Consider the following 21824-nt stretch of genomic DNA (forward strand, 5'->3'; position numbering starts at 1 on the left):
AGCCAGCACCGCAGTTCCCAGGTCCCGGGTCAGTGTACCTCTCATGGGTTTGAGCTCCAGCAGGTCATCCTAGCGCACCTGGGCTGAACGGCCAGCACAGATCCTTTTGTCCACCTACCCACCATTTCATGCAGCCTCCCCCGCCCCTTCATAAACACAGCCTGCCCTCTGCCTCGGTCTGCATGACTGCAGCTGAGAACAGGCTGAATTAGCCCACGGTATTCTCCAGGAACCAGGCGTGACACAGGAGACACCTGCGCGTTAAGCACTGGTCAAGTCTCCACACAGGGAAAGAACTCCAGAGCCGGGCACGCCACTGTTACTGCCCCCCCTTTTCCACAGCGGGAAACAGACGAGGCGAGGCAGTAACTTGCTTCAAGTAGCTTAAGGAGTCCGAGACCTCAGTTCTTCCTTTCAGAAGACAGAGGGTTTATAGGGGATCAAGTTCTTGCGGCGGAGGCACGCAGGTACACAGCACAGTAGTACCAGCCGGTCCACAAGAGCTGCGCACGCGCGCTGCCGGCGGACCTGTCAATTACGGGTGAGGGGCGGGGCGAGGACTGAGAAGGCGGCGGGACCAAGATGGCGGCGCGGGCGGGGGTCTGCGGGGACCGGGGGGCGGTGGGACGCTGACCCCGCCTCCCGCTGCCGCCAGTCGGAGTCAGGAACTGCGGAGCCGGAACATGGCGGCAGCGACGGCGCGCGGCTTCGGGCCGGAGCGGGAAGCAGAGCCCGCTAAGGAGGCGCGCGTCGTGGGCTCCGAGCTCGTCGACACGTATACGGTGTGCTGGGGGCGCGGTACCTGAGGTGGGGCGGGTCCCGGAGACCAGAGACCCAGGTGGCGGGTCAGGGAGGCGTCTGGGCCCGGCAGCCCGGAGTTGGAGTAGAGGGGTCTGCCATTGCCGAAAGCCGAGCCCTGGGTGAGGGGTTAGGGGAGAGTGTAATCCCGCATGTCCGGAGGAGGGCTCTGGGGCGGGGTCTCGGGGGATGGAAGAGGAGATTTGGTTGGAAGGGGTCTGGGGCTGATGGAGGCCTGGGCTGCAGGGATGTCTAATTGAGGCGGAGTCCTAGATCCTCCAGGCCTGCCAGGGACGCGAGCCTGCGTGAACATGACAGGGGTTCCAGGAGGAAGGCCTGGGACCGGAGCGCTGGGAGGATGCGCTGCGGGAAGGAGTAATCCCATACAAGACGTGTGGGAGAGGAGGCAGGATTCTGATCTAGGTGCCCAGGATCACCGTGGAGATCTGCTGTGACAAATGAAGGAGGAATCTAGGAGGTTCATGGCTTTGATGGGGCAGCAAGCGCCCTCACAAATCCTCGGCTATGGAGGAGACAGAAGACCGAAAAGAGCGATATTTCCAGACTGCGATGGGGTTGAGACTCTCTTGGGTCTGGGTAGAGTTGAGTACCAGGCCTGAGTCTGGGGGTGCTGCCTGGTAAAACTTGTTTTTGGGTGGGGGCTCATTGAACACCTCCCAGTCTCCTGGCCATTGTTCCCAAGAGGATAGGGAGTGGGTGGGAGCCTTGCCTCTGAGTGTGTTGTACCCCCTTAACCTCCTTCCTAACCCCCCTTGAGATCCATTCCTGTACTCTTTTTCTTTTCCTGGGAGCCGGAGGAGGGAGCTGCTAGGATGGAAGAGAGGCTGGGGGCGGATCCTGGAGCAAATGGCCTGCCCTGGAGACATGGCTGCTCCTCGGAGGATAGAGGATTAGCTGTTGATTATTTCCTCGTCCCCCTTCCCTGCTGCAGAGAGGGGCATGAAGTTACCATCTGGGGTCCAAAATCAGCTGGAGGGTCATCTCTAAAACGCATCTCCAAAAAGCTACCTGTTTGGTGCCCTGCCTTTCCTGTGAATATGTGGATGGAAGGTAGTAATCCAGATTGATCCTAATGATATAGGACCTCCAAGTGATATAAAGGAAATATAATTCCCAACCTGCTAGATGTCCAGTACACCAAATTTGTGTTCCCCAAAATCAAAGAATGAAGCTCAAGGAACAACAGAGATTAAGATTAGGAAATTTTACTGAGGGAGAGGCATCTACTGAGAGACAGAAGAGGGGGCCCAGGTGGGTTGCCTTGGACCCCACTTTTAAGAGGGAGTTTTATAGACCAAAATCATGAGATAGATACAAGGTGGAATGAAGCTGTGATCAACCAATAAGATTACAAGTATAGCTGCTTATGTAATATTGGTCCAATGGGAAAGCAGATCATGTAGAAAGTGTACATTGAAAGAATAAGGACCTTCTTTGGAAGAGATAAGTCAGGAGGTCCTGGTTACCCACTTGAGTGACTGATATATGTCTAGACAGGAGATACTGGTTGTCTTAGTTACTTTTCTCTTTGCTGAGACAAAATACCCAGTACCCAAAGTTAAAGGGGGAAAGGTGTATTTAACTCACAGTTTGTAGAGATTTTAGTCCATAATCAGCTGGCTCCAAGGTGGAGTGGCTTGTCAGAGAGATTTTGCAGAGAACTGTTCATGGCACCGAAGGTACCAAAAGCAACAAAGAACCTTAACCACATCTTTCTGCCCCTTACATAGTATCCAGGCTACTGGGCCCTAGTGCCAAACCAATCAGTGGACTGATTTAGTAGTCACCTACCCTTTATCCTAACATTGCACTATGAATCAGTCACACACATTAGATTCAGCTGCCTGTGGAGAATCCCCACCTGTGACCACATAAAGCTTGGGGGGGGGGGCATCTAGGTATAAGCCATAACACAAGTCATAGTATATTGGGTATCCCTTGGGAGATATGTAGACCTGGTCATTCTGTCTTTGTCTTGAAGCCAGGCTTTCAATGGATGCACCTCCGTAGTTGTAATATATTCTCATCTTCTGCATTGACTCCCTCAAGGGGCTAGACTATAATATTTTACCTTAAAAAAAAAATAGCTGTCTATAATATTCCTTTCTCTGAAGAGATACACCTGACTGCCACAGGGGCAAGGGACCAAGATTATTCTGGCTGCTTCTGGCTGATGGGGGTCATAGTTGTGATTGGCAGCCAAAGATACTACACAGAAGGTCTGTCTAAAGGCCTCATCTTGGGTAGGCATATAGCTTTGGGAGGAGGCAAGGCCAGAGAAGCAGTTAAGTATGCATGGGCTAAATAAGATCAACAATGCTATTACAAATAAGACTAACAAATGTTTCCACCAGGAAGAGTTGGTAATAGCTCCCCACAAAGAGTTGGGAGAAGGTCCTGGGAATTTCAGAATCCGATGTGACATTAACGTGTCATTTCTTGAACAGCCATTGAGATATAAGCAGAAGAATCAGGAATGTTCCTGCAATACTCAGCTTTTACAACTGTACAAGTATTCTCTTGTTAGAATGTCTAGTACCATCCAATTTTGGAAGACAGCTTGTTTTATTAATTTCACTTCATCTGGGAGAGAGAGATCAGTTGAGGTGTTGTTTAAGACCCAATGAGTATAGTCAGTCAAGGTCTTGATGTATTACAAGGTATCTTCTAATCCTAGGGAAGCAATAAAGATAGAAAGCAAATGATCATGCCAGTGAAACACACTTCTAGTTTCACTGTTTCATCAGTGTCATAGATAGGGTAAGTCTGCAGGTTGGTTGATATTTTTGACATTCCTCCTTTGTAACCATGCAAATCTCAGCATGCATCTCCTTATCCATGCAGGGGGCAGCTAGGGACACAATTTAGTTCCACAGGATCAGCAAGTGCCATTGGAGGCTTCCCATCTAATTCAAGGGTGTTTAAACCAGTCTGTTACAAAGCAGTCTTCAACCTATAAAGTTGTGGTGTATATAAACTGCTTGGGGAGTGTCCCTCCCAAGTAGACCAATGAGAATAAGAGTGATTTCTTTGTTCGCAACAGAAGGGAACTTTTCTACTAAGTTGTCTTATAGTTAACCACATACAGTCATCTCACGTCTGAAAGTAACCATCTTTATATATATAATTGTTGGCTCTGATGACAGATCCCTTATTCCTACTTCATAGGGATTTTGCCAGAGTCTATAGCAAGGATTCAGTGGCATTTTTAGGCAAAAATTTGATTATGTCCAGGATTACTAAGGGTGTCATTTATGGGCTACTCAGTTGCTTTACTGTGGGGTGAACTATGAACCACTGAACTTTTTCATACCTCATCAGTGTTATATTGTAGCTTATTCTAGTCATCTCTTTGAAGTGAGGATACCCTCCAAGGAAGTCCTGATGCCCTTAATGAGGGGAACCATATGTCCAATGAGATGTTTATTGTAGTGACTCTGCATATTCCTGGGCCCACACCAGGAAGGACTTGCTGGAAAAGTAATTACTAGAAGGGCTAAGAGTAACACCTTAGACTACATATCTGAAGACTTTGCTTTCTTTTTGAAGAATTTTAAGTCTTCTGTGAGTTCACGTGGTTATTCGGATGGTTGCTCACACTCAGTGACAGTTTGTGGTTCCCTGGGTTTGAGTCAGGTAGTGAATACAAGAGTCCAGGTGTGCTATCTGGACAGTTGATGGAGTTGATAGGATCACCATGTATGGTGACCTAGGGAAGGAGATAATGAGGGCAGAGACTTCACCAGTCCTAAATCTCTTGAATAGAATATGGAATTTCCCTTTGCTTTAGGCTGAATTTCCATTACTTGTTGAAAAGTGCTACAAGTTAGCCAGTGAGGTGACATCTTTTAGTAAGACATCTGTTTGATGATTTGTAAGAAAAAGGTATCCATTAAGCATTTCAAATGGATCACGGCCTTAAATTTGAGGTGTATTTCTTACTTTGATTAGAGCTAAAAGTGGTAAGTGAGACCACTGTAGTTAGGTCTCCTGAGCCATTTTGCAAAGATGTCTCTTTAGGGTCTCATTTTCTGTACCTTTCCTGATGATTATGATCTCTCTGCACAGTGAAAGGGATGGAGAATGCCCAGTGCCTGAAAGACAGCCTGTGTGACTGTTCCTTTAAAAGAAGGCCCATTATCACTCTGTAAGCTCTTGGGAAGCTCAAACCTGGGGATGATTTCTAAGACAAAAACCTTTACTACTACTTGTGCCTTTTGTGTTCTGCAAGGAGAAGCCTTAGCCCAGTTTGTGAAAGCATCTACCCAGACCAATAGGCATTGGGCCCCTTACTTTGGCATACAAGTGAAATAAGCTGTCAGTCTTCTCCAGGGTGTTTACTATGTGTCTGTACACAGAGGAGGGGCTGTAGTCCAGTTAGGAGGACTGTCTTTTGGCAGGGCTCATGTATTTTAACTATATGTTGTGTTGTCTGGGAGAGTCCCTTTCCTTTGAATCACTTTGAGGCCATCTGCTAGGTCTTGTCTCTCCCCAAGTAGAAGATTTGATGTAAAGTCTTAATGCTTTTCCATTGGCCAGAACCAGGAAGGAACAGTTTACCATCATCTGACTGTAACCATTCTGATGGAAAGAACTGACATCTAAGGGAGAGAGCCCGTTTGATTTCTGACTGAGAGTACTTAGCTTGAGTGTGATCAAGGGGCCCTTCCCAGATTGCAGGGGGGGAGTTTCTGAAGGGGACACCCTTGAGCGGCATCTTGTACAGCTGTATCAGCCAGTTTATTACCTTGAGATACTTTGTCAACTCCTGTTTGGTGTCCTCTGCAGTGAATAACCACTACTTTGGAGGGCATATAAGCAGCTGATAAAAGTTTTGCCTGTCAGACAATTTTGTTTCTTTCCATATGGCTGCATAGGCATGTAATACAAGAAAAGCATACTTTGAATCAGTATAAATGCTGACTTTTTGTCCTTCACTGAGATGAAAAGCCCTGGTTAGAGCTATGAGTCCTGCTAGCTGAGCACTAGGGGCAAATGAGAAACTTTCAGGCACCTGAAAAAGTTACTGCACACCCTGTCTTTCTTGGCCCATTTTCCACAAAGGAACTGCCATCACAGAAGAGAATAAAATCAGGGTCAGTCAGGAATGTGTCAAATGAGTCTTTTTTTGGCAGTGTGTATAGGGAGAATTACCTGTTTATAGTCATGCTTTCAGCTTTTCAGCAATTTCCTCCTTTTCAGTAGAAAGGTAGCAGAATTTAAAGAAGGATATGTCTTTATTCGAATAGCTGATCCTTCTGGGAGTAAAACGTGGTATTCTAAGAAATTTGATTGAATGGGGCTCGGGTTTTAGCTCAGCGGTATAAGCACCTGCCTTGCAAGCAGGCAGTCGTGAGTTCAATCTCCGGTACCAATTAAAAAAAAAACGAATTTGATTGTCTGGCTCTTTTCAAAAGAAAGAAGTCCTGCCACATGGTGAGATGTATATATAAGGAGATCTTTGCCTAAAGTCTTAGATGCCTCCAAGTCACTGTGACCACAGCTGTAAGACACAAAGGCCATCCCTTTGCTATAGTGTATTAAATCATGACTCAGGTACCCAAGCTGTTGAGCAGCTCCTCAATCATGTATAACTCCCAAAGCCTTGCCCCACCTTTCATCAGCATACAGACCCAAAGGGTGTCCTGTTGGCAGGCTTTTAGAAGTGCTTGTTTAAGTTTCTGCAATGCAGTTTGGGATCAGGTTCCCAGGTTAAAATATGGGTATCTGCCTTTTGGGCTTCCTTTATAAGCTGTTGCAATCTCACCATACCCTGCTATCTAAAGGTGACAAAAACCTGTAATTCCTAGGAATCCACTTAGCTGTTTTAGGGTCTTGGGCTGCAGGAAAGAAAGTATTGATTTAATTTTCTCTTCCCCTAGCCTTTGGGTTCCCTTAGATATGGTAAAGCCTAAGTATTTTATATCAAAGCTGCAAAGTTATGCCTTAGGCCTAAAGAGTTTATAATTTCTGTCTACTAGAAAATTCAGCAGAGCATGGGTACCTTGGCTAGAGAGCTCTTTTTAGTGAGTACATAATAATATATAATCTACATATTGCGAGATTATTCAAAATACACCGTCATGGGAAAGCACTTACTTACCCAACGAGATGAGGACGGACTGCCTCCAAAATGATTGAGAAAGCACAGTCCAAGTCAGTTGAGAAGCCTGGTCATGAGGATTTTCAGAGGCAATAAGCCAGGGATTTAGCTCTGTGGTTCAAGCACCTGCCCAGTAAGCGTGAGGTTGTGAGTTCGATCCCTGGTACCAAAAAAAAAAGCCAAAAAGAAATTGGGAATCTGTAAAGAAATACAAAAGAAGGCATCTTTTAAATCTAGCACTGAAAACCAATGGACATCTTGTAGATCTGTGAACAGACAGTATACAAGTTAGGTACCACCAGGTGGGTTGGCACTGCTGTGTCATTTATCAATCTGATGACCTGTACCAATCTCCATTCCCCGGAGTTTTTGAGCCTCCAAGAGTGGAGTGAGCACAAGATATTACAATGTTTGAGTAGACCTTATGCCCTTAATTTACTGATTATGGGCAATAATTGTTAGAGGGCATTATCTCTGATGAGGGAAAAATAGAGGGATCTTTTTTTTTTTTTTTTTTTTTTTTCCTTCTTTTTCCTTTTTCCGGGGATTGAACTCAACGACTGCCTGCTTGCAAGGCAGGCGCTTATGCCGCTGAGCTAAATCCCCAGCCCCAAAATAGAGGGATCTTTGAAATGTATTTGCACTAGGGCAGCTCTTACTGCTTTACCTATTCTACCTTTAGTTCCTGTGCCCATGGTGGGGAGGCAGCCCTCCTGACCGTGTGTATTACAGGATTGAAGTAAAATAAGGTATCTCTCCCCAAGAGGGGAACTGGAATTTTGGCATAATTTAAAAAGAGTGAAGAGAAAGCTGTCCCAGTTACAACCTAAGGGTTGTGAGAAATGGTAAGAGTCACCTCCTCTCCAGTGACTCCTTTCACTGAAGTAGATGGCTGGAAGGAAGGCCAGGGTTGAAAAGAGGGCCTAGAGGCATGCATCATTGTCTAGCAGTAGGCTGCTTTCTTTCCCCTCAATAGTCGTATTTCCCAGAGCTCCTATGGAGGTGACTGTCTAGCCAGAGGGAGAAGGCAGAGAGTGCCCAGATACTTTCAGAATGCTGGAACTGCTGGCAAGATGGTCTGATTTCTGGGGCCTTCACCTCAGGGCTCAGTCTGACTGCCAGTGGTCACCTTTGTGATCAGGGAATGACTTGGGGGGCCTCTTGTTGTGAGGGCTTTTATCACTGTCTCCTATGGTGGCCTGGCTTTTAGCAGTGGTAGCAGGTAAGTTTAATTGTCAAGCTCATCTTGGAGCCCCAAGAATGAGACTTATAGAGTCTACTCCTTTTAAGGCAGCCATTTTTTCTTGGTTTCTTTGTTTTCTATCGTTGGCTTCCTCCTGGTCTCAGTTGTAAACTACTAAGGAGGCAGTTTTCACTAAAGTATCTAGAACAAAAGTGATGTTCTGTAGCTTTTTTCTGATATCTGAGGGCAACTGGGTAATAAACTTATCATTAAGAATAATCTATCAGGGCTGGGGATTTAGCTCAGTGGCATAAGCGCCTGCCTTGCAAGCAGGCAGTTGTGAGTTTGATCCCTGGTACCGATAAAAAGGAAAAAAAGAATAATCTATCCTATCAGATTCAGAGCCAAGAATGTATATTTTATCAATGATTTTTGTAAACAGTTTAAGAAGGCAGAGGGTTTCTCATCTTTCTTCTGGTAAATGGTTAATAATTTAAATAATCAAAAGTCTTAGCTTTCATCCTTCTTACACCTCCAAGAATGCATGTTTGAAGATGTCTCCTATAGTTCTAGTCTCCCATCTGGTTAGTAGGCCAGTGAGGATGTTGTATAGAGTATGCTTGGGCTCCAGTAGGAACCAGCTATTCCCCTGGCTGCTTGTCTTCTGGCCTTCTAAGATTATCAATGTGATAGTCATCTCCAAATGTAATAACAACTTGTAATGCTACTTGTCTCTCATTAGAAATCAACAGTTGATTTAAGAGTGATATTACATCTTTCCAATCTAGTTCATAGGTCTAAGTAAGTTCCCTCAGTGTACTTACCAGGATCATCTGAAAACTCTCCCAGATCTTGTTTGATTTGTTTGAGGTCCCTGAGAGAAAAGAACACATGAACATGGGTAGTACCATATTTACCATTTACTTCCAGTAAGGAACTGAACTTGAGGGGCTTGAACAAAATCGCCTAAGGATGGATATAGCCTTACTCTTAAGATCCAAACAGCAACTGGGGGAAGTTATAGTAAAGGAGGGTTTGAGTAAAGTTGGAAACCTCTGCAGGGTCCAAACCTCATTCTCAGAATCCAAAGGGCAAGTCGGGGGGAACCTCAGGCTGGGTGATCGTGGATGTATCCAGCTGTGTCAGCTGGGCCAAAGGTGTCTGATTTTCCTGGCTTACATTTATATTTTGAGCACAAGTAAGGATTATCTTTTAATGCAAAGAAAGCCTGAACATAAGGTAATTCTGGCCATTTTCCCTTTCTCATAGGACAATTCTAATTATGAATTAGTGTCATAATCAGTACTTCCTTCTGCATTCTATTTTGCCTCTAGAGGGTAGGCAGGCCATATGCAGGCAAAGAAAAATATTAAATAGCTCTTTCTCAATATGTGATGATCGAACAATTTCTAGTGCTTAAGAATACATTCCAGGGCCGGGGATTTATCTCAGCTGCACAAGCACTTGCCTGGCAAGTAGGAGGTCATGAGTTCAATCCATGGTTCAACCATGGAGTTCAAACCAAGAAAAAAAAATACATTCTAAAGGAATAAATGAATTCAACATCGAGTTTCCCCTGTGCCACACAAGAGGAAACTAGGTATCCCTTTTAATCCCTATATACCCTTTTAAGGTGTCCCCTGAGGTGACCTTCTTTGGAACAGATAGCTGTAGGATGACCAGAAGATAGATTAGGCTGGACTGGCTATCCTTACTGACTGATACCCTTACTTTGCCTAGAAACTCACATACCTAACTCTTAGCATGTGTTTCCAAAAGTACAAGCTACAGTTGATTCCAGCTGTAACAGTCATGTTTTAAAAAGGAAGGATTGCTAGCAAAATTAAACCAATAATCAAGAGATCTTTCCAGTTTTTGAAAGAGAGTGAGGAAAATATCAGAGGGTAAACTGGAAGTGGTTGGAGTACTTCCCGGCCTACAAAAGAGATCCTTCTAGAGATAGAGTCAAATAATGGCTTGGAGAAATCCTGCCCTGGGACCTAGGGCAAAGAAGTCCATAAGACATGTGTTGTCTATGTAATCACCTTGGGAATATTCCTTAGGAGCAGACTAAGTGTTACTCAGATTCCACGCAAAAATTTCTGTCTCCGCAACACACTATTGAAGCTCACAGGTTAAAACTTAACACTCATTGTTCAGCAAGCACCATTTATTAGCAAAAGTGTTTCCTTCCCTTACACACATAAATGATGAGAGCCACACCTAGGAAGGGAGAGTGAGCCAGGATGTTGAGGATTCTCCATTAAACTAAATGTTTTAGTCCCCTTAAATATTGTGCTTGAGGAGACAGCTCCTTCTGGTCTCACCCAGAAGTCAGTTCTTTCCATAGGGTCTTAGGTTTAGACTCTCAAGGCAGACCGTTGCCCAGAACACTTAAGCTGGGACATGAGTTCACATGCATTCTCCTGGATGGCCTAAATTCTATTATTTCATCTGATCCAGAGCAGCCATTTTGATGGAGACAGGGGACTTCTGCTTGCTGGCTGTCTCCTTTTTCCATAAAGAACATCATTTTCTCCTTTTAGGTTTACATCATCCGGGTCACTGATGGCAACCATGAGTGGACAGTCAAGCACCGTTACAGTGACTTCCATGACCTGCATGAAAAGGTAACTCTTAGGATTTGTGGCTTAGGGCTTGGGAGTGTGAAGGCCAAGTTTAAGGGCAAAAGCAATTTCATGGGTGTAGTTTACTGTAATAAACCAGTGTATCAATATAATTGGGAAAAAACTGGTAGATACTAGGAGTTTAACACTAGTTCAGGGGGTTCTCCGAGGAACATGCTTGAATTTTGATTTTCACATTTGAGTTTTGAATTCTGATTGCCAGTCCCATATTAGACAGTTTCCCAGTCTGGGACAGGTTTGAACTTTTTTTACCTAATATAGGTGTCTAGAACCTGTTCTTTAGTATCTGGGTGTGACTCCATTTCTTTCTTTGCTTTTGGAGAGAGCAGCCTTTCTCTAGGTCATTGGCAGTGAAAATGTTTTTAAAACGCTCTTGCAGCCTTCATTGGTTTTCATTTTGGTTTGGAAGGATGGTTGTTTTTTAGAGCTCAAAGTTTTGCTTTTCTCTCCAAAGTCTCCAGATGAAATTCCTCATCTGGTATTGCATTGGTATTTGTAAAACTAATTGGATTTGAAGAAGCCTATCCCAGGTGCCCTAGCTGGGTCACCAATACTCCTGGATTTCTGCTATGGAATTTGTAACAAGTGCCTGCTTTCTCACTTTGATTTGCCCAAGCACGGAGCTTCTTAATCTGTGATTGATAATGCTCATGTTTTCTCACAGCTTGTTGCAGAGAAAAAGATTGATAAAAATCTACTTCCACCCAAAAAGATAATTGGGAAGAACTCCAGAAGCTTGGTGGAAAAGAGAGAGAAAGACCTAGAAGTGTACCTTCAGACCCTCCTGACTTCCTTCCCTGGCGTGGCCCCTAGAGTGCTGGCCCACTTCTTGCATTTTCACTTCTATGTAAGTTCCTCTTGGGGTTCTCACCTTTGCCTGCACCTCCACCACTGCTAGACTAGAGGCAGCAAACCAGTATAGACTTCAGCTTTGAAGAGAGGTGCTTTGGAGTTTGACCTTGAGGCTAGAAGACAAAGGAACATCACCCTGGGTTTTGAGCAGAAGCACATTCATTGGCAAATTGCCTTAAATAAACTGACTAGCGATAGAGAGGTTTTCCTCCATCACAATACAGTTTGTTCAGAAAAAATGGCCTGTGGGTGTTTGGAATTCCATTTTCTTCAAAATGGGTGAAGATGGATTAGGGACAGCTGACAGCTGGCTTACACTGTCTTTGAGCTGTTAGTTCACAGCTTAAGACTAATTAAAGGATGGGGTGGTATCTTGGGGTATAAGATCCAGGCTTGCATGGTCGGGTCCTGAGGATGATAATAGATACCTTCCTGGGATGGACTGTGTCCTAGAGCACCTCTGCCCTCCCTTTGGGTAGGAGCAGTCATGGACTGCTGGTGACAGAATAAGTCCCAGATCTCATGAGGAGCCTTTGATACTCAAAGAACCATCCAGCCATTGTATAGTGGGCATCTTCTATAATGTCTTCACCCTTTTTTAGGTTTGTGAATCCATTAAATATGCTTTCTCAGAATGTCCAACAGTATTTCTTTAAAGGCTTCTCCTTTAGATGGCTTGGCCTGCCATCCAGGAGTTTGGATGTGTAATTTGTGATGCCTTAGAAAAATAAGCACAAAATAAACTTTTCGAAATACTTAACTAGCACTGAAATAAAGAAAGGGCATCTCAGCACACACCTGTAATCCCAGCTAGGCTGAGGGAGGAAGTCTCAAGTTCAAGGCCAGCATGGGCAGTTTAGTGAGACTCTCAAAATAAACTTTTAAAAAATGGCTAGGGATGCAAAATAAAAGGCAGTTAGCCTTTAAAAGCAGCTAGCAGTTCCACTTCTGAGAATTATTCCAAGGAAGTGGCAAAAAGAATATATGAACAAAGGTAGTCATGCCAGGATTTGTAGCAAGATACTGAAAATCCAAAAATCCAGTGGGACGAGGTTAAGAAAAATAAAGGGTGCAGCCATGCAGTTGGCTATTAGGCTGTTGCAAAAATGCTGGCAAATGTACATTTGTTAGCATGAGAAAATAGTTAAAGGAAATGAACAGGTCATGAAACAGTTCATAGACTCTGGGATCTCTTTTATAAGAAAAGATTTATGTGAATATATTTAGGACAATTCTAGAAGGTTATACATTAAAATACTAGGAACAGTTTTCTATGGATAGATTTTCAGATAATTTACATTTAATAATTTTTTTCTTTATGTGATGAGGATAGGAAAGACTCCCCTCTCTGTCTTGTCTTACAAGAACGGAAATACAGGTGACGGTTATAAAGGCTCAGACATATTTAAAGTATAGCTTTCTAGAAGTGATTGCAGAGTAAGACAGCTGAACGTTTCTTGGAGCACAAAATACAGTCTAGAGATTTGGGATTTGGTGATAGTGCTAGCTCAGGTCACCAAGCTAGTAGAGGCCATGTGGGAAAACAGTGATATTACAACTGGATGTGTTATGTGCTTTGGATTTTATTTAGTTTATACTGGTAGCATATGTGGTAAACAACACTTTAGTGTTGCAAGTTATTCTGTTTTGTTTTGATACAGGGCCTTACTCTGTAGTTTAGGCTGGAGTTGGACTCACTGTGTAGCCCATGCTGGCCTCGAACTTGCAGCAGTCCTTCTGCCTCTGCCTCCTGAGTGCTAAAATTAGATATGCACTACCATGCCTGGTTGCAAGTTTTTTTTGTGGGGAGGAATACTGAAATTTGAACTCGGGACCTTGCATTTGCCAAGCAGGCACTGTGCCACTGAGCTAAATCCCCAGCACTGCAAACTATTTTCCTTTTTTTTTTTTCTTTTTCTTTTTAGTACTGGGAATCAAATTCAGGACCTCATCCTTGCCAGGCAGGTGCTGTGCCATAAGTCTTGCAGATAAACTTCACTGATTAGTGTTTTAAAAAACTTTGTCCACTTAAGGATGAAACCTGATGAGCAGCCCTTTGAAAGAATAATTCTTATTTATTTATTTTTAAAGCACTGGGGATTGAACACAGATCCTTTATACTGAGCTGCATCCTCAGCCTTTTAAAGTTTTATTGTTATTATAGTATATTTTATAATTGTTCTATCTTAGTATTAGTTGTGGTTAATCTCTTACTCAGCCTAATTTGTAGATTAAACTTTATTGTGAGTCTGTATATATGGGAAAAAACATAGTATATATCACTCGGTCCTATCTGCAGTTTTATACATCTACTAGAGGTCTTGAAACATATCCCCCAATGGGTAAGAGGGACTTCTGTACCACTTTGTGTTTATCTGTGTGTCAACTATTGGACATTTGGGTTGTTTTCACTTTGGGGCTATAGGCAGTGCAGCTGTGAACCCTGATGCACAGTAGTCCCTGTATACCCACAGGAGGATACTTCCTAACACCGGGGACAGTACCCAGCCCTCTGTGTGCTATGACTTTTCTATACACACACAAGGTCATTGCCTTCTCTGTCTTAACTAAGTACTTACACACTGCTGGTAACTTTTGCAGTTTGAGGTACGATAATAGAATTAGCAAAAATTTCTTTTTCCTTCTTCATAATTTCACAGATAGAAGATTCATTTTTACTGTGTATCTCAGCAATTTTAGCCTCTCAATTTTTTCTCATAAAGTGGAAAACCTTCATCTTTTCACTTAAGCAAACACTTTTAAGACTTCTCTTTGGTGGGGTTGGGGATTTAGCTCAGCGGCATAAGCGCCTGCCTTGCAAGCAGGCAGTCGTGAGTTCAATCCCTGGTACCAATAAAAACGAAAAAGACCAAAAAAAAAAAAATTAAAAAAAAAAAAAAGACTTCTCTTTGGTTTATCCAAATTGACACCATCAGTCCTGCACTTCGAGATTGTCTGTTGAGTAAAATAAGTGTTAGTTAAATGCAAACACTTCAAGATTGCGATAAGGCGGGTAGTACGTAAGCTGTGTGTAGTGTAGCTACACTGAACAAAGCCCAGTTGATGGCTCAGGAGTGATGGCAGGTGGCCTTAGATTTTATTATCGTACTCAGAAGCGAATGGCACACAGTTTAAATTTATGACCTATTTATTGTTAGAATTTTCTGTTTAATAATTTCAGGCTGTTTCAGGTATCTATAGGTGGATGAAACCTAGAAAATGAAACTAGACAAGGGGGGAGTATAAAGTTACAGTTTTATATATATTGGAAGCTGGGTCATATAGTAATTTTTGACTTTTTGAGAAACTGCCAAATTGCTTTTCTTTTTTTTTAAATTTTATTTTAAAGAGAAAAAAACCAATGATACAGAATTTCAAAACAAGATAATAGGAAATTAACAAAGGTTTATATATTGCGTATTGTTACCTTCAGAGTAATTGCTCAGATTATAAGACATGGGCCTGCAAATTGATCAAATAGTATAAGCACAAACCGTTCTTTACAATGCACTAAAAGAAATTAGTAGTATAATTATCTTAGCTATCGTGTGTGTGTCTGTGTGTGTGTGTGTGTGTGTGTGTACACATTTGTGTATTCCTGCCCTTCTTTCCTCCTTTCCTCATCCCAATTGTTCTTTCCTTTTGAGCAGTTTCTTTCCCTTTCACAATAGCTATTGCACATTTTGGGTATTACTAACTCTTTGAGTTTCTTACCGTAGAGAGACAATACAATGTTTACACACGCAGGACTAATTTATTTCACTTCTGGGTATGGTCTCTAGTTGCCGCCATTTGCCTATAAAAGCCTCAAGTTTATCCTTCTTTATAGCTGAGGAGTACTCAATTGTATAAAACACCACATCTTTTTTATCCATTCCTCAGTTGATGGGCATTTGAGTAATGGGACCTCCAATCCTAGTTTTTTGAGAAATCTACACACTGATTTCCACAGTGATTGCACAGTCTACACTCCGACTGATAGTGAAGCAAGGTTCCTTTTTCCCTGTGCAGCCCCACTAGTGTTTATTACAGGTTGATTTCTTAATGATAACCATTCTTTCGGGAATCATAGTGTTTTAATTTGCATTTCTCTAATGACCAATATCTTTTTTTTTTTTAAAGAGATTAAGACAAAACAGGACGTAAGAGAGCAGATCAGAACAGAGCAATGTAAGCAATGCAGTATTTCACCAGAAGACAACCCATAATTAACAGTAACTACCACGATGTCTCTTTCTTTGAAATAGTTGAGTATAACTTCATATACAATACTATCAAACAGAACAAAATAGTATAAAAACATTCAAGAGAATGAGAGTATTACGGGGCTTTCAGAACCAAATAACAGAAAACAAATAATGGCTACTATATTATCTCATTTTCCACAGGAAATTTGTTTATACTTTCACATGTAATACAATCTAATGACCAATATCATTGAACATTTTTTCATGTTTATTTGCTTTTCATATTTCTTCATCTGAGAAATGTGTATTCATGTCAGATGCCCCTTTTTGGATTGAGTCTTTGAATTGAGGGGCCCCTGATTTTTTTCAGTTGTTTATACATTCTAGATAGAAGTCCTTTGAGAGACAGTTGACTAAAATTTTTTCCCACTCTATGGGTTATCTTTTCACTCTGTTGGTGATTTCTTTTGATGTGCAAAAACTTTTTAATAAGATGAGATCTTAGTCGTTGATTCTTTGAAGTACTTCCCTTGCAGTTTGGTTTTTTGTTCATAAACGCTGCCGACACCTACAATATTCCTACGTACTTTTTCCTTCAGTAGACTTCTGGCTCCAAATTGTTTTTCAAGTTGCTATGCTTTTCCTACCCACGTACATAGGTTCTGATTTGTGCACATCCTCATATCCTTACTAATTTTTGTTCTTTTTCTTTTTCTTTCATTAAATCCTAGACAACCCATAAGTGTGAAGTGGCACAGTATCTCATTGTGGGTTTTAATTTGCATTTTCACAATGACTAATGATGTTGAGCCTCCTTTTGTGTGCTTATTGTCTTCTTTGTTTTTTTTTTTTTGTTTTGTTTTGTTTTGTTTTGGTTTTTTTTGCTTATTGTCTTCTTTGGAGAAATGTATTCAAATCAGTTCAATGTATTTAAACATCTTTGTAAACATCAGGTTGGTTTTTTATTGTTGTTGTTGTTGTTGCTTGTCTTTTTGAGACAGGGTCTCGCTATGCAGTTCAGGCTGGCCTTGAACTCACTTTGTAGCCCAGGCTGGTCTCGAATTTGCAAGGATCCTCCTGCCTCAGCCTCCCAAGTGCTGGGGTTACAGGAATGTGCCACCACACCTGGTTTAGGTTGTTTTTCTTTTTTGTGGCTAAGAGTTCTTTCTATATTCTGAATGCTAAAGCTTTACCAGAAAGATGATACGCAAATAAAATGATCTCTCCCATTCATGTTTTTTTTGAGATGGAATCCTGCTGTGTCACTCAACCCACCCTTAAACTCAAAGTCCTCCCACGTCATGCCTCCTCAGGTGCTAGAATTACAGGTGTGTGTGTCACCATGCCTGGCCTTACACATACCTTCTTTTAGGAGTTTGAGTTGTAGCTTTTTGGGTGTGAGGGCGTGGGTGTGTGTGTGTGTGATGTGGAGACTGAACCAAGGGCCTTTTTTCTGAATGACATACCCACCGTTTTTATTTTTTGCTTTGGGAGAGTCCCATAGAGTCACTGAATTGCTCAAACTGGACTGGAAGTTGTGATTCTCCTGCCTCAGCATTTCAGAACACTGAGATTACAGGTGCCACCACACCTAGCTAGCTTTTGTATTTAGATCTTTGAGTTAATTTTTTTATATATGGATCAAAATAGGGGTCTAACTTGGTTCTTTTGTGGTATGGATTTTTTGTTGTTGTTGTCTTTTTTGAGATGGGGTCTCACTATGCAGTTCAAGCTGGCCTTGAGCTCACTTTGTAACCCACGCTGGTCTCGAACTCACAATGATCCTCCCACCTCAGCCTCCCGAGTGCTGGGATTACAGGCGTGAGCCACCACTCCTGGCTGTGGTATGGGTTTTAAGGCGAGGAAAGACAGTACCACTTCTCTCCCTAGCCAGCTCTGAGGTGGGAAATTAGAGGAAAGAACAACCTGTGTTTGCTATCTCTGGATACCTGTACCCTGCTCTTGGGCCTGTGGCAATAGACTCCACCCACAAACTGTAGAGTAGAAGTTTTTACTTTCAGTGGAATAGAATACAATAGAGAATTCTAGCACGTCATTTTAGGACAGGACAGCGGTCTTGGAATCAGGCAGAACTGAGTATTTTTCTGGGTCCCAGTCTCTCTTCTTGGTATACTGAGGGGCCTTTTGAGGCTTGCCAAAGACCATGTAGTGAAGGTCTAGGGCAGCAGTGGCAAACCTAAGGCACGCATGCCACAGCAACTGTTGGTACCATTGAAAACTCTTAAGAGATTCGCCATCAGGGGTCTGGCGTTAGAAGAGAGGGTTTAGGTTCAGAGCTTTCCACATGCCTGCCAGCCATGCCTAGCTGTCCTAGTAAGGGAAGACACTTTGATCTCTTGAAAAATGGTTTTTGTGTCATTCTCTGTATTTTGTTTTGTTTTTTCCCAAATCCATTTTATTTCAAGAATAAAAAGAAAGTAAAAAAGGAAAGAATAAAAAGCTACAATAAAATTTCAAAACACATAAACCAGGGGCAACAGTGGTACATACACTGCACGTTGTCATCCCCAAATCATTCACCCAGAGCACAGGACCTCTGCATTCAATTGTCCAAACAATACCAACACAAATCTTTCTTTTCAGTGAACTCAGATAAATAGTAGTATAACTGTCTTAACTATTGTTTTTATATGCAATATGCATACATTTTTTTCTTTCAGCTTCTCATACTAACTAATCAATATGCTGTTTACACATGTCTTATTCATTTCACTAATTAGTATGGTCTCACGTTGCATCCATTTACCTATAAAAGTCTCCAGTGTATCCTTCTTTATGGCAGAGTAGTATTCCATTGTACAAAAAGACCACATCTTTTTTTTTTTTTTTTTTTTTTTTGTCTTTTTTATTTTTATCGGTACCAGGGATCGAACTCACGACTGCCTGCTTGCAAGGCAGGCACTTATGCCGCTGAGCTAAATCCCCAGCCCCAACCACATCTTTTTTATCCATTCCTCAGTTGATGGGCATTTAGGTTGTTTCCAAGATCTGGCTATTATAAAACTGCTGCTATAAACATGGGTGCACATATATCACTGTGGTATGATATTTTTAATTCTTTTGGGAAGATAACCAGAAGAGGTATAGCTGGGTCAAATGGGACCTCCAATGCCAGTTTCTTGAAAAATCTCCACACTGATTGCACAGTCTGCATTACTAACTGTGGAGAAGGATTCCTTTTTCCCCACAGCCCCTCATTCATTATTTCTTGATTTCTTTATAGTAGCCATTATGTTCTCAATAATAATACTTTGCGGTACAGCTGGCAAACATTTTCTCTCATGTTGTGGGTTGCCTCTTTACTCTGTTGTGGTTTCTCTTGCTGTGCAAAAAGCTTTTCAGCAGAGTAAGATCCCATTTGTTGATTCTTTGTGATAGTTCCTGTGCACTCTGAGTTTTATTCATAAAGTCTTTGCCTACTCCAGTGTCTTCAAGAGTTTTACCTACTCTTATCTTCTAGCAGATTTAATATTTTTGTTCTAATATTTAGATCTTTGGTCCATTCTGATTTTAGCTTAGTACATGGTGAAAGATATGGGTCCAGTTTTACTCTTCAGCACGTGTAAAGCCAGTTTTTCCATTTATTACAGAGGCTATCTTTCTTCTAGTGAATGTTTGGCACCTTTGTCAAAGATAAAGTGGCATAGTGGGTCTGGAGTTGTTTCTGCATCTTCTAATCTGTTCCATTGATCTTCAAGTCTTTTTTTTTTTGCCAGTACCACACTGTTTTTAATCACAGTAGCTTTATAGTATAATTTCAAGTCAGGGATTTTGATGCTCCCCCCACCTTATTTTTGTTGCCTTTGTTATTCTAGGTTTCTTCTGGTTCCAGATGAATCTTAAGATTGTTTTCTTGAATTCTGTGAGAATTCTGTTAGAATTTTGATTGGGATTGAATTGAGTCTGTATAATAGTTTGGGAAATATGGCCATTTTCACTGTACCCAAGAGCATGGGCTATCTTTCCATTTTCTAATATCCTCTTCAATCTCCTTTTTCAGAGTATATAGTTTTCAGTATAGAAGTCTTTTACCTGCTTTGTTAGATTGATTCCTAGGTATTTCATTTTTTGGGATGCTATTGTAAAAGGTAATGTTTTCCTGATTTTTCTCTCAGCAAATTTGTTATTCACATACAAGAAGACTATTGTTTTTTGAGTGTTGACTTTGTAACCAGCTACATTATCAAATTTGCATGTTAAAACTAAAAGTCTTAGAGCCAGGGATTTAGCTCAATGGCATAAGCGCCTGACTGGCAAGCGCAAGGTCATGAGTTCGATCTCTGGTACTGCAAAGAAAGAAAACTATAAGTCTTTTGGTGGAGTTTTTGGGGTCTTCTAAGTAGAGTATCCTGTCATCTGCAAATAATGATAGTTTAACTTCTTCCTTTCCTATTTTTATTCCTTTTATTTCTTTTATTTCTTTCTCTTGTCTAATTGCTTCTGCTAAAGTTTCCAGGACTATGTTGAATAAGACTGGAGACAGTGAACATCCTTGTCTTGTTCCTGATTTTAGAGAGAAAGCTTCAGTTTTTGTCCTTTTAGCATGATGTTGGCTGTTGGTTTGTCATAATGGCTTTTTTATCACATTGAGATAGAGACTTATCTATTCCAGTTTCCTGTAGTTTTTTTTTTTTTTTTATCATGAATGGGTGCTGGACTTTGTCAAAAGCTTTTTCTGTATCTGAAATGATCATGATTTTTGTCCTTGACTCTGTTAATATGGTGTATTACATGTATGGATTTACATATGTTGCACCATCCATGCATGCCTAGAATGAATTCCACTTGATCGTGATGTATAATCTTCTTGACGATTTTCTGCAGTGTTTGCCAGTATCTTATTGAGGACTTTTGCATCGATGCTTATTAGAGAAATTGACCTGTAATTCTCTTTCTCAGTTGAGACTTTCTCTGGTTTTAGAATCAGGGTAATGCTTGCTTCGAGGAATGAGTTTGGAAGTATTATCTCCCTTTCAATTTCATTAAAGTGTTTTTACTTTTTTTTTTTTTGGTACCAGGGATCAAACTCACGACCACGTTGTTGCAAGGCACGCACTTATGCCGCTGAGCTAAATCCCCAAATAAGTGTTTTTACTTTTTCCACTAGGATATTTCTATATAGCTGAGACTTGCCTTGACCTTGTTATAAAGCCAAAAGTGTCCTCAAACTTGAGATCTTCCTGCCTCAACCTCCTGAGTGCTGGAATTGTGGGCATGTGCCATCATGCCCAACTTCTTTTTCCCGTTTTAGAGCCATTTGACTAGAACAAAGAGGCTTTTCAAAATTTGGAGCTATGACAGAATTGTTACCATCTCAATGTTGGCTGTAGCATCCAGTTTATTTTCATAACTTATTTTACTTGCAAAGGACCAAGGTCATGAATAAGAACAGATTTCTTTTCAGCTTGCAATCTTAACACTCTGTTTAGGTTTGAATTCCTTAGTGGGGAATCTGCTTACAGCTGAATCACACGTTATGTGCCTGATGTCAGTCAGCCTGCTTTATCACCAAAATAAAAGAAATTAGACAGGATCCCTAATCCTTAACATGTGTGTCCAGCCACATTTGGTGATGGCCTTAGGAATATCTAAGTGATTTCCTAGTTAATGCCCACTGACAAGCACCATCCTAGCATAAGCTGAGCAAAAGCATTAGGATTTCATTGAGCATAGGCACATATATTTGGGGATTCTTAGTTACTTTTCTCTAGTTGCTAGTTTTCTCTAGTTCCCAGTACCCAAAATTAAGGAAGGAAAAGTTTATCTAGCTCTCAATTTGTGGAGATTTCAGTGCATAATCAGCTGGTTGCAAGGTAGGGTGGCATGGCACAGAAGCAACAGCTTATGGCAGCGTAAGGCAGCAAAAGGAACAAGAGCAAAAAGTGGGAGAACAGCCTCATTTCCTCCCGCAGGTGGTAAGTATGCGGCCCCAGCCCCTTCAGCCCCACCCCTGAAGGTGTAGCGCTCTCCATCTCTATGCCCCCTCCTGTACAGGATGAAGGGGTTTGCAA

General features: G+C 41.8%; 1 protein-coding gene across 2 annotated transcripts in view; it reads left to right on the forward strand.

Annotated features, from left to right (window-relative positions):
- Positions 1-556: 556 nt before the first annotated feature.
- Nisch (nischarin) overlaps positions 557-21824 on the forward strand; it is a 49180-nt gene continuing 27912 nt past the window's right edge. The window contains exons 1-3 of one of the 2 annotated variants that reach the window (XM_005008270.4): positions 557-782; positions 10652-10735; positions 11418-11600. In XM_005008270.4, the coding sequence (XP_005008327.1) occupies positions 684-782; positions 10652-10735; positions 11418-11600 (366 nt within the window). In that variant the 5' untranslated portion in view covers positions 557-683. The remainder of the gene's footprint in view (positions 783-10651; positions 10736-11417; positions 11601-21824) is intronic. The other variant, XM_003480111.5, reaches the window with a different exon arrangement.

This window comes from Cavia porcellus, unplaced genomic scaffold, assembly GCF_034190915.1.
Source record: "Cavia porcellus strain 051 isolate PalLab524CR breed Dunkin Hartley unplaced genomic scaffold, mCavPor4.1 scaffold_10, whole genome shotgun sequence".
In the NCBI taxonomy this organism is placed as follows: Eukaryota; Metazoa; Chordata; class Mammalia; order Rodentia; family Caviidae; genus Cavia; species Cavia porcellus.